Consider the following 18340-nt stretch of genomic DNA (forward strand, 5'->3'; position numbering starts at 1 on the left):
CAGCGTTTTCATCTTTTTTTTTAAACATTTTTATGAAAAATGGCATGTCTAACATTATTAAAGATGCTTCCATTGATTATTTAAAAAAGGTTATGAATCATTTTAGACAATTTAAAAAATTAAAAAAAAAAAAATAAATTTAAAAATGGAAAAAAAGATGAAGATTCTTTTTCTGATTCCATGTTTCTACTAACCTGACTCGCCAGATGAATTTCGTTCCGCTTAGCTCCGCCTAGCTCCGCCTAGCTTCACTCACATCCATCTGGGACCTCTTCCGTTGAGAGTGATTTCTGCACCTGATTTTATGGTACAGCCAATCAGGACGCAGGGCGGGAGTTTCATAGATGTGACATAGCGTAGAAGCGACTGTGAGACTGTTATCAGCGTCACGGGTTGGCTTCGATGTGAGTGGTTGAAGTAGCACGTCAATAGATGACGGACAAGTGGCTTATTCAATCATATGCAAGCATTTTTTGATTAGGCCCAGCCTTCTGAAACACCATTCCAATGGATCGGTTCCAGATGGATGAGTGGAGCTAGGCGGAACAAAATTCATCTGGCGAGTCAGGTTATGTTTCTACCACATTGTCTTACAAACTTATGGCATATGGCAGTGTCATTTTCAGTCAGAACAAGCATATTGGTTAAGAGAAAACCAACATTAAATCACTTTTTGTCAGGGGTATGAATAATTTTGTTCCTAACTGTATACCGTATATATATGTGTGTGTGTGTGCGTGTGTGTGTGTGTGTGTGTCTATTCTGTTTCCCTCTAATCATGTCTTTGTATATCTGAAGAGGAGCAAAATGCACAAGAAACTGTGTATGCAGCAGTTAAGAGAAAAGAAGAGCTACGAGCAGAGCCCAGCCCCAGCCACACAACAGGTGGGTCACACTGCGGAAACGCAGAGCTTTCTCTTGTCTTAGGCCACGTCTACACCAAACCAACGGCTGTATTTTTTCTTACCGCTTTCACACCTTTAACGATAGCGGTACAAAAAAAAAACCTTGTGTCCACACACAGAGGTGAAAACGGCTAAAAGTGCTCTAGTGCATACGCCAGGCCAGTCGATGGCGCCATGACGGCCGTGCAGAGGCTTCACATTTGAGATGCAAATGACTGCTCAGTGGGGACCCAGGTTTCAAAACCAACGCGCGGCTATTTTCTCTCGCTCTCTTACTTGCTTCCTGCCACTCTTCACTGTACTGTCTGAATAAAGACAAAAAGTCCTACAAAAACTGCTCCCTGTACAGACATTATTGTGGAGAATAATGTACATGAATCTGACTGAGTGACCCTCAATGGCCCATAATAACAGGCCAGCTCACTCCACAGCAGATGACCCGTCTCTACCTGGCCCTCACCGATATCGCTGTGCTGTGGTGGTCCTTGGCCTGCTGACTGCTCTCCTCCTCTCTGCCCTGGTGGCTTCACTTGTTTACTGTGAGTGTTTAAGTGTGTGAGCGTTTAGTTTCTCAGAATGAACAAAATGTGTCAGCGTCACTATTGACATCGTATTGTCCTTCTCTTCTCAGATCAGGGATATGTGTCTGAATATAACACACTTTTGGTGAGGGAGCTGCGTCAGCTCAAAGACAATCACTCATCCTTAATGACAGAGCTTACACTTGTGCAAATGAACTATGCCAACCTGAGCAACTCCAACGGAATGTTACAGGATCGTTATGACAACATGAGCTCTGCAAACCTAGATCTCCAGAAGGAGAGGAACACATTGATGATGGAGCGGGACCATCTCAATCAGACTCTTGAGGTCATTTTCCAGTTCAATGTTTTTCCAGTGGATGATTACTGTCCAGTCACAGATAATGCAACACAAGGTATTCAGAAATGATGGTGTCTTTGATCACACACACCAGTCTAATGTGGTTCAGTGTAATCACTTAATTTAACTTTCTATGTCCTTTTAAACCACAGAGAGGAAGTGTAGTGCAAATTGCAAAGAAGGATGGGTGTACTATCAATCAAGCTGTTACCTATTTGTCCACAAGTGGAATAGCTGGGAGGACAGTAAAACTGACTGTGAAAAGGAGAGGGCCCACCTGGTAACCATAGACACAGTAGAGGAACAAGTAAGGCAAAAAGGAAAAGAAGTTACTCTTGAAGAATGCCAACATGTGCTCTTAAAGACATGCAATTCCTTAGTCGCAATTCATATGTACTTGCACAAATGTATGTTATGCACATTTGTATACGTTCAAATCAGCTCCAGTGCAGATTAGATATGATTAGATATGCATTTCACCTGCACTTCTGTCCTTTATATGTGTTGTCCTGTTTATGTAGGCATTCATCAACAATCACACAGAGTATTACTATCAGGGATATGGATACTGGATTGGACTGAGGAAAATCCAGGACAAATGGCAGTGGGTGGATGGCCGTGACCTCACTGGAGGGTAAGTCTGTCGCATAGTCACATAGTCTGTCTGCCTCTCCATGTTTGTGTACTGTCTGTCCACTAGCCACTTTTTACCACTCTCTTACTGCTTCACTGTTTGCATGCTATATTAGCACATATGCATAACCCCTCCCTCCATCCCACAGCCGGATTGTGGCCACACTTATACCTATACTTAATACGTAATGCTTTATAATCAATACTTGTATAATGGCTGTAACCCTATTACATCAACCCATTCTTGCACTGATATAGTTTTTCTATAGTTTTTTTAATATTACCTTGTCTACTCTCTTATATGTCCATTTTTATTTTATGCTGATCTTTAGACTTTATTCTTGCACTGTTGCACTGCTGGACTTACACCATCACCATGACACACACTCTCACAGAGCACCTTACCTTACTATGCACAGAGAATCACAGGCTCAGTCCCTGCCTCAGTCATTGCAAGCGCCTCATGCTTAATCACCCCTAAGCACACTATGTGGATACTGTTTTAGACTTGATTTAGATTTAATGTTATTTAGTACATTTTGTATTTTAGTATATTCTTTATCTTCTACTGTCCTTATTGTGTTTTTTATGTTATATACTTTTATTACTTTTTCTGTTTCTTTGAACAATCAATTCATATTCAGACTACATAAAGCATAGCTTTTAGTTTTTGAGTTCTGTCTATGACTTTTACTACATGTTTTATTAATTTCCAGGCACTGGATTAGAACAGAGGGCTCTGGTTGTGTCCTATCAATGCCTAGCACTTTAGACCATTTGAAGAGCTGGAGAAGCGACTTCTGTAGTGGGCACAACAGATGGATCTGTGAAAAACAAGCTGTTATATGGCCTGGCAAAAATGTGTAGTGACTTTTTTCTGTATAATTTTATTATGTGTATGTATGTATATAAGTATAAGTATATATACTCTTTTGATCCCGTGAGGGAAATTTGATCTCTGCATTTATCCCAATCCGTGAATTAGTGAAACACACAGCACACAGTGAACACACAGTGAGGTGAAGCACACACTAATCCCAGCGCAGTGAGCTGCCTGCATCAACAGCGGCGCTCGGGGAGCAGTGAGGAGTTAGGTGCCTTGCTCAAGGGCACTTCAGCCGTGCCTACTGGTCGGGGTTCGAATCGGCAACCCTCCGGTTACAGGTCCGAAGTGCTAACCAGTAGGCCACAGCTGCCCCAAATGTAAAATGTTGAATGCCAGACTCAATCTGCCACCAACCTTGCTGACACTTTGAAGGATTTTCTGTTCTCTGAAGACCTGTGATTCTTGCCCAAATACAATCATATTCCAACTTTTCAGATGATTAGATATGGCGCTTAGATACTGTCAATGAGTAATTACTGTATATTAAAATAAAGTTGTACTTTGTATTCAAATATGCACCCACTCACACAGAGGAGTGTATGAGAATTGAGATTCCTCCATTACACATGGAACTGGTATTTTCTCTCTCTCTCTCTCTCTCTCACTTGACTTGAAGTGGAAATTAATCTTTATCTGCAAATAGCCAAACAGAGAAAGAAAGAAGAAACTAGATGTACCACATAGTGGTACAAAATATGACCGCCGCTCAGTCCTGTACATCCATTCAGCGAAAATAAATCATATTGATGAATTTGTCTCCATCTTCTACTCCATCCCCCACTCTTGAAACTTTTGTGTATGCTTGATTGGAATGTGTGTTTGCGGGCCGCACACAAAGTAGCCTACTGGCGCTGCAAAGGTGAATAGATTTGTTAGCCTAGAAATCTAGACGCACCCTAGCGGTGGCAAATTAATTTGCTCAGCCTGTACCAAGCAAACCATAGGAATTTCTATTGGCTAACACCGTGGATGTTATCCAATCACAGCGCTCTATTTTGTTAGAGAGTCTTAAGGTGGGCTTAACAGGAAGGTGGCTATGGTGAACGAAGAGCGGTTGTTTGAATCGGCGTTGGCGTCAACTTTGGAGGAGTTGGACTTGTGCTTGAAGGATGTATTTGCCGTTTTGCCGACCGGATACGGATATGGTCTTAGCGCTGGCCTATTCCATGCCTAGGCTGTTTGAAAGACAATTCTCTGCCCGCCCCTTGGATTAAGCGAGGTGAATGGCTCGATTCCAGACTATACATTTCAATGATATAGGATGGCCCGCCAGGCTATAGATTTGTAGCACTTGCCAAAAAATTTGTAGCATTGTTATAAAACCTTTAAAATATCTAAACAATCACAAGTAGGGCAGTTCATCTCAGTCCATCCATTGCAACTGGACTGATGAAAGGTACACCTGTAGGCTACATTGTATTTGGGAAAAGCAGAAGGTATAGCAGCATAATGTATTTATTTATTTATTATTAAACAAAACAATCCCTGTCAGTTCCATGCAGTTTTCAACAGCTATCAAGAAGAGAGGTCTTGGATTGTCATGGATTTTTGTGAATGTTTCTTCTTCTACATATGCATAAGTTTAGTCATCTAGTTCATATGATATTCAGCTTTATTGTCAATGCACAAATTAAATACCAGTAGTCTAAAAGAAAATGCCGTTTTACCCAGTGGTGCAAATAACTGACATGTCCAAAAGGGCCTTCATGAAATGCGTTACTAGACTGTTCATACACATTTTAACGGGCCAAGTTGAAGAGCTACTGTCCGTTATTGTTTGTGCAAATAATATGCTGATTCATGTTCCCTTGCATTTTGCAACTATGAGGTCCATGGTTTCGCCAGACCAAGCTCAATCTTTTAAGAAATCGAAAAGAAATCGCCGGCAGATCAGGCTGAGTTCACCCAGCCTAGTCCATGGTAGGCGCCCGATAAAAATATTGTTTAATTTTGCGATATCCACGCACTGGCGCCCCCCCTGCGACGTGTTTGCCCCCGGTTTCAGAGCTATTCTAAATGCAAAAATGCATTGAGGGAGTTATGACAAAACTGTGACTGTTAACAAACTATAAGCTATATAAAGTAGGCCCTATGCTAGGCCTCTTACACAACATAAATTGTCACTAGGCTATGCTGGCGACCCAAATAAAATCTCCTTTGGGAACCAATGGCTTACAGTATCAAGCGGACTTAAGCTGCCACCTCTTGGCGAAAAGTTAATAGTTTTGCATATCAGTAGTAATACATTTCACGCAGCTGTGTGAATCAAGGAAAGCGACACTTCTAAATGGAACCCAACCCACAGTAGCTCAAGGTCTGTGGCTAAAGCAGCCATAATGAAAGCGTTATCATTGTTTGGATATTTCACACACACGTGTTTTTTAATCGCATAGACTACTACCAAGCTGGAATCAAAGCACATCGACTCCCCTCTCACACCCTAAACACGCACTTCGAACAAACAAAAAACGTCTCAGTCTCACGGTATAGGCATAGGCAAAACTGTAGCCTATTGGACCGGTGTAACGTTGGTACTAAATCATCCATCGCAAATAATGATTTTTGTAGCACGTGCAACAAATATGTGTAGCCCTGCCCTGGATACATCTCTCAACGTGCGCGCTAAAACATTTGGTTTAAATGGAGATGTAGATCACTGTATCACGGGTGCGTTAATAAATCTACATTGCGGCGAGTTGACACAAATTATTCACTTTGACGAATTTATGTAGTTTCAGTCCTAGTTCCTTTACTTTGAGCCATGCTCTTCCCTACTTGAATCACCTTTGAAAATAGAGGATTGAAGTAGCCTTTATGGGTGTTTGGGAATGAACGTTGACTCATATGCTTTTTGAGACTTTGAGCTAAATGTCCCAGCCAGGTGTTTAGGATGCATCATAGACAGGTTATCCTGTTAGTAGCCTAGGTTATGGTCATAAGCAAATGAGATGCAATTAGTGCTGTTATCAATTTTCTTGGTAGCCTATAACCGCATTTATGGCTTTCTACAAATACATCAATAATCAAATTGGCCTCCATCACTCAACCAATGCTAACGGTAACATTATTTTACCTACTCTAGGCTATTGATATAACTTAAGATTAACGTAGCCTACCTGCAGTAAAAACCAAGCATGTCCGATAAACATTCTCAGATTTATTTCGGCTTCAAGAAGAAATGGGAATTACATGTCATGCAGAAATCATCCTACCCTTATTAGACGTTCTCTGGTAAACTACAGTCTTGTCCTTGTAGTGTAGTGTCTTTCCAACCCACTTTAGATTAACTTCCAACAAAATTATGTCTCACTGCAACGATGCGCCATCTGGTGGACAAACGACTAGGTGACGCCAATACTTTTTGGTTTTCCTTTAATCTTACTGAATTTGTAATTATGTATCGGCTAGGGCTGTCACTTTACGTTCGAAAATCGATTGCACAATCGATTGGACCAAACAACACAAGTTTCGAAAACTAAAATAGGGAATCGATTTTAACCAAATATAAAATAATTCCGAAGTGCAGAAAGCATTGCGAACGCTAAAAAGAAAATTACCACCAATTTTACGCACCGGGAACAGCTGTTTCAATCAGCTGCTATGCTGCTCGTGTTTTGCCAAAAAATGGAGGACAACGCGATCAACCTGTGCGACATGTAGAGAGACGAGTGATGGGCCCTAATAACTTGAGGAGTTCGATGTGGAAGTACTTCGGATTTTTGGTATATCAAACTATGGAGAAGAACAAAGCGGTAGGCTACGCAAACTGTGCAATCGAGTTCTACGTAGGCGAAATTTGTTTGACATTTCTAATCGTAAACACAGACACAGCTAGGTTGAAGCCTGCAGTCATGTCACTGATGTAATGGCAGTCCACTCGGCTTACTGGTTTTTGAGAATGTTGCACTTCTGTTTGTCATTGTGCACGAAACATCACGCCAATAAATCAGAAATATTGCTGGCTTGCGTCTACAAGCGCCCTCTTTACGTTGGTCCTGCAGTTGTTTGTGGATTGGCCTATATTTGGCGTTGAAAATGGAAACGTCTTTAGACATAAAAAATCGATTTTACAATCGATTCAATGAACACTTATGTCTCAAAAATCGAACAGGATTTTTTCACAAAAGTGACAGCCCTAGTATCGGCCGTTGTAATTGCCGATACTGATGGTATGTGCGTACCTGTGTGTGTGTGTGCGTGTGTATATGTGTGCACCACCATCTATAGGCCAATGAGTGTACAGTCACTAAATGTACACATAACTTATTTTTTTTAGACCCCCCCCCCCCCCCATGGATGAAATTCTACGAAACTTGGCATACCCCCAGAGAATGTCAGGTTAATCATACACATAAAATTTGGTGCAGTTCTGAACATCTTAACTGAAGAGAGGGGCGATTAAAGCAGAATGATATTGCATTTTCATTTTTTACTGGGGGGGGTGCAAATCACAAATGAGTGATTATGGGCTAGGTTGATGAAGGCCCTTGAGACCAACATACCATAAAAATGTCTTCATCCTCGGTGCCACTGTTCAGGTAGTTACTTAGGAAAAACTGCATTTTTTGGGTTTAGGGGGGCCCAGCGCGGGGGGGAGTGGCCTCCGGGGACCAAACAAAATTTTTCCGTAAAAGTCTAGTGGGGCTACATACCCACCAAATTTCATGTGCCCCGGTGGTTCGGTGTCCCGGACATTCAGGAAGTAGATGACGGGGAAAAAAAAAAAAAAACTTTGACAATCCCTATATGACCGCTTCGCTAGCGGCGGTCATAATTAGCAATGAAAGAAATTCAGAAAGGACCAATATTCTGGATGTCCAATTCTGTTTGAGTTGACTGAGGATCGTTCTCTTGTTTGAGTTGACTGAGGATCGTTCTCTTTTTCAATGCTATTATCTACAACCTCCTATTCACACTGTACCTTGATTGCTCCCCATTTTTGTAGGGCGCTTTCGACAAAAGCATCAGCTAAATGAATAAATGTAATGCAAATGTGAATGTGAAGAGTACAAACATTTACTTTTAAGTACCAGTATATCAGGTTCATCTGAAGAAATTAATAATAATAATAATAATAATAATAATAATACAGTTTTTCTCAGTCGCTTTGGTGCTTTTCTCACATCACTATTAACATTTGCACAGCAGTTAGTGCATGTCTCAAAGTGCAAACTGCAAAACCTAGTGGATAACCTGCAAAAGCATGTCACTTGCTCAAAATGGATCCACTCCATTCCTCAAAATCAAGTATTTATGTCAATGAAACTGCCAGTGTCATCAAAATGAGAAGTCTTGAGACCATCGTTTATGAACAAGATAGTCAATGTCTTTGTCATGTTTTCATTACGACAGTTTATGCTCTCAGTGTTTTCCAATGCAAAAAAAGGTCAGAACTCGGTGACACTACCTGAAAATGTTCAAGACAGCACTATACAGTACTTGTACAGCCATTTGAAAACTGTAAAGTTACAAATTGCTGTAGTTAGGGGAGTAAGTGAGTACAAGAAACTGAATATGTACGTTTCACAGTTTTACTGTATATGCTCTTTGCAATTCTTCAGCATTGTGACAGAATTTGATAACTATTTCACCAATTTTGTATGTAATGACTCAAGCAATGAAATGAAGACTATTAGTTTTATTGGTAACGACTATTCAGCATCCATAAGTATAGTTCATTTTGACTGACATGACATAGCAACTGATACATGTTCAAAAGCATTTGCAATTTGTTCAGAGGAAGGAGAAATTGCTACTATGATGTGCACAAATGACTAAATGTTGTGGAGGTTGAACTAATACTTAGCTTTAGGCTATTTGTATAGCACCACACAGAATGCAACTCAAAGTGCTTTACATTTGGAGCATTTAACACAATAATAGAGAAACAAATGTAACTAGATGTACCGCAGAGCGGTACAAAATATGACCGCCGCCCAGTCCAGCACATGTTTTTCTACAAAAATAAGTCACGCTGAAAGGCATATATGATTCTAACTGTCTCACTGAATTGCATTATGCACACTCAATTCTCACTGGTATCTGCTAGACAACAAGTACCAAAACATGATTAGTTCATAGACACATGTAATGGGCAGCCGTGGCCCACTGTTTGGCACTCTGGACTTGTAACCGGAGGGTTGCCGGTTCGAGCCCCAACCAGTAGGCCGCGGCTGAAGTGCCCTTGAGCAAGGCACCTAACCCCTCACTGCTCCCCAAGCGCCGCCGTTGAAGCAGGCAGCTCACTGCGCCAGGATTAGTGTGTGCTTCACCTCACTGTGTGTTCACTGTGTGCTGTTTGTGTTTCACTAATTCACCGATTGGGTTAAATGCAGAGACCCTCACGGGATCAAAAAAGTATATATACTTATACTTATACTGTAATATACATTTTATACAACCCCACCCCCATCTTGCCTGTTCATAATTCTGAGAAATTCTTGAATTGTGTGCATGTGTGCGTGTACATGTTTATGTTTATGTGTGTGTGTGTGTGTGTGTTTGTGTGTGGGTGGGTGTGTGTGTGTGTGTGTGCGTGCATGTGCTTGTGTGTTTGCCTGTTTATGTGCCTGTGTGTGTGCATGTGCATGCATGCGTATATATGTCTACTGTGTGAGTCATACGTAGGATTACTGTGAATGTATGTGTGTGCGTGTGTATCTGTTTATGCACATGTGTGCATTTGGAATGGGTTTACACGACTCCTGGAGGCAAACATACGCAAAAAATTGGTCATCCTAGGCCCTACGGTTCTCAAGATATTCATAGAAAACTGTGTCTGTCCTACCCTCCTTTCGGGGGGTCCAGTCCAGCGGGGGGGCTACAGATCAAAACGAAAAGCGATGGTTCCATGCTATCCATGTGGGGTTACATGCCCACCAAGTTTTGTGTACCCCAGTCTTTCAGTGTCCCGGGAATCCTTGTTGGTGTACGGTCACTAAATGTACACATCAATTATTTTATTGTAAGGCCCCCCATGAACGAAAGTCCACGAAACTTGGCATGCATTCGGAGGGTGTCATAATGATCCTACCCCTATTTCGTGCAGTTTTGACCATGTCAGCCAGAGATATTGTGATGAAAACACCTAATGTTTTGCTTTTTAATTTTTAACTAGGTGGCGCTATACATGAAATAAGTGGTAATGGGATAGGTTGACATGCCCCCTTAAGACCAACATACAAAAAAAAGGTGGACCTCCTAGGCCCTACAGTTCTTGAGATATTCACAGAAAACTGTCTCGCTTCGCTGCGCGGCGGTCATAATAATACAAGCAAACAAAACAGTAAAGATGTACCGCATAGCAGTACAAATATGACCGCCGCTCAGTCCTGTACATCCTCTCCGCGAAAAATAAATCACGCTTGTCAATTTGTCTCCATCTCCTACTCCTTCCCCTACTCTTACAACTTTTGTGTTTTATGTGAGTACCTGTGTGTGTGTGTGTGCATGCGTGCGTGCGTGCGTGTGAGTGTATGCGTGCCTGTATGTGTCTGTGCGTGTGTGAGTGAAAGCATGTGTGTCTATTAGAGTGTGGCTACCCGACCCGAGCCCGACGGGACCCGACAGGTCAGGTCGGGTTCGGACAAATATTTAGAAATTGTAGTCGGGTTCGGGTTCGGACACATGGGGGCGATATGCATTGGAAGCTTTACATTTAAATTTCCTTATTATGTTGGGTAACCAACAGGTCTGCTTTACATGCAAACGTTTGTTTTTTGGGAATAAAGTATAATGTAAAAAAGACCTAATAGCTTTCTTCCTGTGTGCAAGATTTGTTTATCGTGACAACGCATTTTAGGCATGCCGCCTGAAATGCACACGCGTTGTCACGACAACATAAACAAATGGTTATGCACATTTCGCACATATGCACAGTCTTGGGTGACGTTAAAAAAAGTTGTTAGCCTATCAGGAGATTTTAAGATTATTTGCGTTGCATAGGCTACTGTGGTAAAGACATAGGCTACCGGTAGGCTATAAGGTCGTCTCGTTCACTGGATGAGGATTTCCTCGAGTTGCCCCAATTAACGTCGATGCTGCATATGGATCAGTGACAGAGGCACTGTAGTTTCAAGGACTGTTGCAGTTTATTTCAAGACTTTTTGTCAACGGTAAGACAAGAATTCTATTTCAATAGGCTATGCTTGCTTGGGCCTCTTGTGTTAATGTGCGCTGTGTGTGACCTGCGTGCGTGCACGCTCATCTGATTCTGTAGACAATTTGTTGTGTGTTCCGTTTAATGGGCTAAAAAGACAGGCTATCCACAAACGTGAACGTTTAATCACTAGCATGGGAATAACTGAGGTATCATCTGCGTCGGGCTCGGGTCGGGTTCGGACATAAAAATAAAAATGCCTGTCGGGTTCGGACGCAACTCTGTCGGACGCGGGCCGGGTTCGGACAGAAATTTGCGTCCCGATCCGCACTCTAGTGTCTATGCGTGTGGATGTGTGTGAGTGTGTGTGTGCATGCGTGTGTGTGTGTATGTATGTCAAATTGTCTCCATGTCCTAAAGAGCCTGACCAATATGGGGTTTTGAAGGCCAATAGCGATTTCAATATTTGAGTTTTTCAATCGATAAAAAGATCGCTAATTTTAAGTATTTCCGTCAAAAACACGTGAGATCAGTGTTGTAGTGACTTAATTTCAAGATGGCGCCGACCGGCAAACGACTCAAGGTATTGTCTGTATACAGTGTTTTTTAAGAAATCTACATTTACCATCAATGCCTTGTTTTATATGTTAGGACCATCATTATACTACCAAAGACGTGTCGGGCTACTTTGAGCTTTGTAAATGGTTTAAAATGAGCTATCTTTTTACCATGAGAAATGCCCTATCGCTACCAGTGTTAGCCCTTTGGAAGCATCGGTTAAAACAGGCTAGTTTACAACGCATCGGATTAGCATTGTTTTGCTCCCCAACGAACGCTCAAACTCCTTATCATGCTAAGCATATCAAAAAACCATTTTACACCCGATTTCCCCTTTAACTAAAAGCTCTCATATACAGGTATGTTTTCAGGTCTTTTTAAAAGGTGTTTACAGAATTTGCCTGTTTGATGTACAGAAGCAGGGTGTTCCATAGCTTAGGTGCATAATGGATAAAAGCAGCTTCTCTTGTTGAGTGTCATAACAAAAATGTAGCCTAATGAGTAACATTCTCAGAGGGCTGTGTGTCCTACAGAGAAAGTACATGTTTCAGCTGAGGATGACATGATAAGATCCAGATCATGAGATTGGGGTAGCCGTGGCCTACTGGTTAGCGCATAGACTGTATATATAGAACTGGACAGTGTGCCGTCTGTTAAGAGTGATGCGAGCGTTAGTCCAGAGCCCCCTGGTGGCTGGCTGCAGTACAAAGTGTAACTCCGCCCATCCCCATGTATTTCAATGGCCAAGTAGCCAACTTTCCGTGTCACTTTTCTCACCTAAAACTATTTTTGTATCAACAACTTTTTATTCGAAAAAAATGTTTTCAAGATGCTTCAATACACACAATTTTTCTTTTCTCGCTGAAATTATTTTTTTTAATGTTATATTAACAAATCTAAAAAGGGCGTGTTTACACCTATGATTGACAGCTGGCTGGCTGCAAAAACGACGCATTGTCCATTATGTTTTACCGTCTAGGCTGCAGACACTACCACGCCATCGCTCATTTATTTTAACGACACCTGATTTCGACACATAATCTAACCTAAATAAGTGTTGCTGTTATTATCATTAGGCTATATCTTATCACAGTCTGACTAAATACATATTGATAGTCATACATTGTGTAGTTGTTTATAAGAGACATCGTTGTTAGTCGTTACAGATTCTTTGTGAAAAAAGATATGTGCTGTTCTTTCGTAGATGCTAAGTATATTAGCTCATAGCATGCTACATCATGCTAGCATTAGCCAGTTGATAGGTAAAGTAAAAGGGCTCTGCTATGACGTATAGTGACTAGGGTTGCCAACCGTTCCGTATAATACGGATTCGTCCCGTATCCGAAGCTTGAAAGAGGTGTTCCGTATTGAACTCTTACGGAACGTACTTTGTTCCGTATTTATGAGAAACTGCTCACTGCGCATACACACTACCATGAAAAACACACACAAAAAAACTAAAAACCTCTACCATAAACGACACTTTACTGTTTCTCAAAGCAGCAGTGGCCAGCGGGTCCCTGTTGGTCTGTGTCAATATCACTCGCACGTCGCACCGCGAAAGGTTCTAGAATGGCGCTGTTCTGCATTGTAATAGGTTGTTTCATGAATTGTTTATCATGTATCGTGGCAACGCTGTCAAAAACAGGCGCGAGATTCACAAGAAAAATTTAACAATGGCCACGTCCAAAACTCCGGTAACCAAAAGGCGTATGCAGCGATATCGTATCGAATGGGAAGCGGAATTCCCTTGGGCAGAAGGCGTGAGGGAGAACGAGTACAAGGCAAATTGCACCATCTGCCGTCGGCTCTTCTCTATTTCACATGGTGGCGTGTGTGACCTGAAACAGCACGCAGCAGGTGACAATCACCAGAAGAGCGAGAGGCAGAGGAGGGCACAGGGGGATGGAGCTCTGTCAAGGTTCCTTATCCGCCCTACCTCACCAGAGGCTGACTTGGTATGTGCAATACCATTATAATTTTCAGTTAGATTAAGTAAGAGTATGCTATAGGCCTAGAAGTTTTGTCATCATCAGTTAAATTACTTCTACATAAAAACTAATACCTACATACAAGGACACAATGATATTTATTTGTCACATACAAAAAGATACACATCTGTAAGCATGTAGTGAAATTATGTTGGTTGCACAACTTTACTGTGAATTGGTGGAGATGGGGAGAATGATTATGACTATGAGGCAGAATAATTATATTAAGAAATAAATAGAATGGGGAGGGGGTTTATGTACATGGGCTATTTAAAGTCCAGTAATATCTGTTAAGTTCATGTGTGCGAGTTGAGTGAGTATACTGAATAAATAGATACAAACAGTGACATTGCTTTTTTTACATGACACATATATGATAATAAATATGGTGTGAATAAATAGTAAATAAATATGGTGTGAATAAATAGTAAATAAATAGGTGTGAATAAATAGTAAATAAATAAATACATACAGTGACATTTTTTTTTCTTAACAGGTGACTGCTGCAGAACTAACTCATGTGTATCACACTGTGAAACACAACCTGAGTTATAACAGCTCGGACTGCGCTCTCAAGTTGACCCAACGGACATTATGTGATTCCAACATAGCAAAGAAAATGTCCTGTGGGAGGACAAAAGCAGAGGCCTTAGTAACTGACGTCCTTTTCCCTAAGGCAATTGAGGAGGTCATCTGCAAATTAAGTGCTCCATGTCCATGCTATTTCTCACTGCAAACAGATGCATCAAACAAGGGGAACCGGAAAATGTTTCCTCTGGCTGTGCAGTATTTCTCTCCTGAGAGCGGGGTCACAAATAAATTAATTGATTTTCTTGAAAACCCAGATGAATCAACAGAGGGGATTGTGAGTTCCATAGTTTCTTCCTTTGAAAAACTAGGACTCTCATTTAAGAATATGTCCGCATTCAGTGCAGACAACACGAATGTCAATTATGGAATTCACAAATCTGTCTACAAAAAGTTGAAGGAATCCAATTCAGAGCTCATGAAAGGAAACTGTCATGCCCACATTGTGCACAACACAATCAAACATGCACTTGACCATCTCTCTGTGGATGTTGAGAATGTGGTACTGAAAGTGTTCAGCTTCTTCTCTGTATCTGCTAAACGCAGAGAGAGCCTTAAGGACTTTTTCCAGTACTGCGATGTGGAGTTTCATGAAGTCCTGCGCCATGTGGTTACAAGATGGCTGTCATTGAATCCAGCCATCACCAGACTTCTTCAGAGCTGGACTCCATTGAAGAGGTATTTCATCAGCATGGGAGAGGACTGCCCAAGACACCTTCGATCCCTCCTCGAAATATCAGCTGATACTTCAGAAGAGGACGAGCCGGACAAGGTGGAGGTCTATCTCCTTTTCTGCAACAACATCCTCACAATCTTTGAGGATGTGGTTAAAAGGTTGGAGAGAAATAACACCACATCTGCGGACCTCTATGAAATCATGTCATCTTTCAGAAGGAAACTGTGTCAACGTAGAGAAGACCAGTTCTATGGTTTTTTGACGAGGCAGAAGATCCAACGCCTGAATCAACAGGATGCCGATGTTGCCAGAAGCGATTTTACCGCTTTCCTCAACACCGCCATCTCATACATTGAGAAGTGGTTTGATTTTTCTGAGTCCAACTGGCTTTTCCACCTGCAGCCTCTTTGTTTAACATCAGGCAAGATCCTGTTTGAGGACATGGCAAAGATCATCGAAAACCTGAATCTTTCCAGGCTGAACCTCAACATGGACAACCTTTATGATGAATGTATTGCTGCCAACGTAATCCTTACACGTCTTGCTGCTCAGGAGGATTGGGAACCAAAGGGAACAGCTCAAAGGTGGATGGCAGTTTTACAGCCAGCATCCCTGCCTAACATGCAGGCTGTTGTCTCATTCATACTAAGCATACCGTCATCTACTGGCTATGTAGAGAGAGTGTTCTCGCTGATGAAAAATAAGTGGTCGGATGTTAGGAACAAGTGCTCTGTTGAGCTTATTAAGAGCGAACTTGCAATCACCCTCAATTTTGACGTGGCCTGTGCTCAGTTTCACAGTGCCGTAATTCCTGACAAGCAACTACTAGCCGCTGCCAGGGAGCAAAAGAAATATAAATGGAAGAAATAAATAAATGCCGCTGTATTTTGATTAGAAGCTAAAGCAGATTTTTCATACTGGTTCAATATCACAAGATTAGATGCTAAAGCAGATTTTTCATACTGGTTCAATATCGCAAGATTAGATGCTAAAGCAGATTTTTCATACTGGTTCAGATTTTTCATACTGGTTCAATATCGCAATTTTGTACGATTATTATTAACGTTTTTTCTGTGCATTTTTCTATGGACTCTTCTGCTTGGTTGTTCGATCCAAGCCGAATAATAAATTGCTGTCCATCTTCACTACTGCCTCTGCTTCTTTGGCCACACCCACCCACATTGGTTAATGGTAACTTCCGCTCGGTTCCATGACAACACGAGAATGATTTCGCTATATTGTACAGTATAATATTTTCACTAATTGTTGTCATCTCTCACTTCTTGTTCTTCCAAAGAAATAAATGAAATAAATTGCAGACTACTATTGCAGACTACTTATTGTTCTTCCATATTAATATGAAATAAATGTTGAAATAAATTCTGTACTTCAGTAGGCTATTGACATGAAATAAATGAATAATACAAAAAAAACCCTGGTAGGCCTAGGCATTGGCCATCTCCAAAATGCACCAGAATGCAGGAAATCACATCCACAATCCAAAATTTTCTGGGGGGGGACCCCCAGACCCCCCGTCTGACGACCACCCGCTCCCCGCCCGGTTTCGCACGGGATGTTCCTTATTTTATTTTCTCATAGTTGGCAACCCTAATAGTGACGTTAGCCATAGTCCCCATAATTTACAGTCCTACTTGTTTCAAATGGTTTAACGTAACCAGTGATTGCCGCCATCATCGTTGCAACTTCATTTGAATACACTTTGTCACTGGAGAAGGCGATGTTAAGTTTCATTAACGTTAACTCTTGCTTAGTTTTGCGAATGGCAATAAATGCCACCTAGCCTGCTAGGTCGACAACCTCGGTATGCCCATTTATGAATCAGCCCGACAAATAACTTATGTTTTAGTGAACACATTATTGGACCATAGCTTAACGTGAGGTAGGATTCAAAGTTACAAATGGACAATTTGCTTAGTATGCTCATAACAACGGTATCTGAAAATGCTGAGTTAAGGTATCGTTGTTACCTGCGATTGCACTGCTGGAGAAGCATTTTGCATTGGTACGATTTGATCAGGTATTGCCAGTGATGTGTAAATCCTCCCATAGACGTACCCCATTTCAAAATAATACGTCTAAATTGAAAACTGTGACAACTCATTGATAGGCTCTCTCAATATGTCTGTAATCGTATGCCTCTACCACAGGCTTGCTAGTCTTTCACCAGAGAGGGTGCTCCATTATAAATCAAAAATGTAATACTGCAGCCTTCATGTCAGCTGTAAAAATATGAGAACATGGACCTACTACATCAGGATACTCTGTAAACATTTTACACATAGTCAGGAAGCTACTTTGCTGTTCAGTGTCTGATGTGTTTAAAGTGGTACTACATTTAAAGAAACATTTTTATTATTTGTTTCAAGTGCATAAGAAAATACCACATTATGATGATGATGGTTATGGTTACCCTTAACAAATACAAAACAATATAATACTTAAAACAGGGATCAATCAATATTGTTGAATAATGAAATAAACAATGAGGGGGGAAAGCAATAATAAATAATAATGCCCATTCAATCAATAATATAATATCAAAAACATGGTAAGACTACATTAAGGAGAATATCAATAATAAAAAATGTAAAATTAATCAACAGCCTATAATGAAAATAAAACAGTACTACTGCATACAAACCATAATGTATAAGAAGTGCTTAAAAGACCAAAAACTATCACAAGAACGAAGAGCACTGGGCAACTCATTCCACCAACATGGAACCACTGAGGAAAAGAGTTTTGAATTTGACCTAGCGTTTAAGACTGAAGCTCATCAGAAGACCGCAGTGGGCGGTTGGGGATGTATATCTTGATCATTGAAAAGAGTTTTGAATTTGACCTAGCGTTTAAGACTGAAGCTCATCAGAAGACCGCAGTGGGCGGTTGGGGATGTATATCTTGATCATTGAATTAAAATAACAAGGAGCAGATCCAGTCAGTGTCCTATAGGCCAAAGTGAGAGATTTCAATTTAATTCTGGCTACTGTAGGGAGCCAATGGAGAGTAACTAGGAGAGGAGTTACGATGTGTCCTCTTTGGCTGATTGAAGACCAGTCATGTTACAGCATTCTGAATGATATATCACACAAAAGAAATAAA

General features: G+C 41.1%; 1 protein-coding gene across 4 annotated transcripts in view; it reads left to right on the forward strand.

Annotated features, from left to right (window-relative positions):
- Positions 1-18340, forward strand: part of LOC121720135 (asialoglycoprotein receptor 2) — a 43085-nt gene that overhangs the window by 15971 nt on the left and 8774 nt on the right. For 2 of the 4 annotated variants that reach the window (XM_042106036.1, XM_042106037.1), the window contains 6 exons: positions 799-885; positions 1337-1444; positions 1537-1842; positions 1940-2094; positions 2309-2421; positions 3137-3357. In XM_042106036.1, coding sequence (XP_041961970.1) covers positions 799-885; positions 1337-1444; positions 1537-1842; positions 1940-2094; positions 2309-2421; positions 3137-3287 — 920 coding nt within the window. In that variant the 3' untranslated portion in view covers positions 3288-3357. Of the gene's footprint in view, positions 1-798; positions 886-1336; positions 1445-1536; positions 1843-1939; positions 2095-2308; positions 2422-3136 lie in introns of those variants that run through there. The other 2 variants (XM_042106040.1, XM_042106041.1) reach the window with 2 other exon arrangements.

Source organism: Alosa sapidissima, chromosome 10 (assembly GCF_018492685.1).
Source record: "Alosa sapidissima isolate fAloSap1 chromosome 10, fAloSap1.pri, whole genome shotgun sequence".
Taxonomy (NCBI): Eukaryota; Metazoa; Chordata; class Actinopteri; order Clupeiformes; family Clupeidae; genus Alosa; species Alosa sapidissima.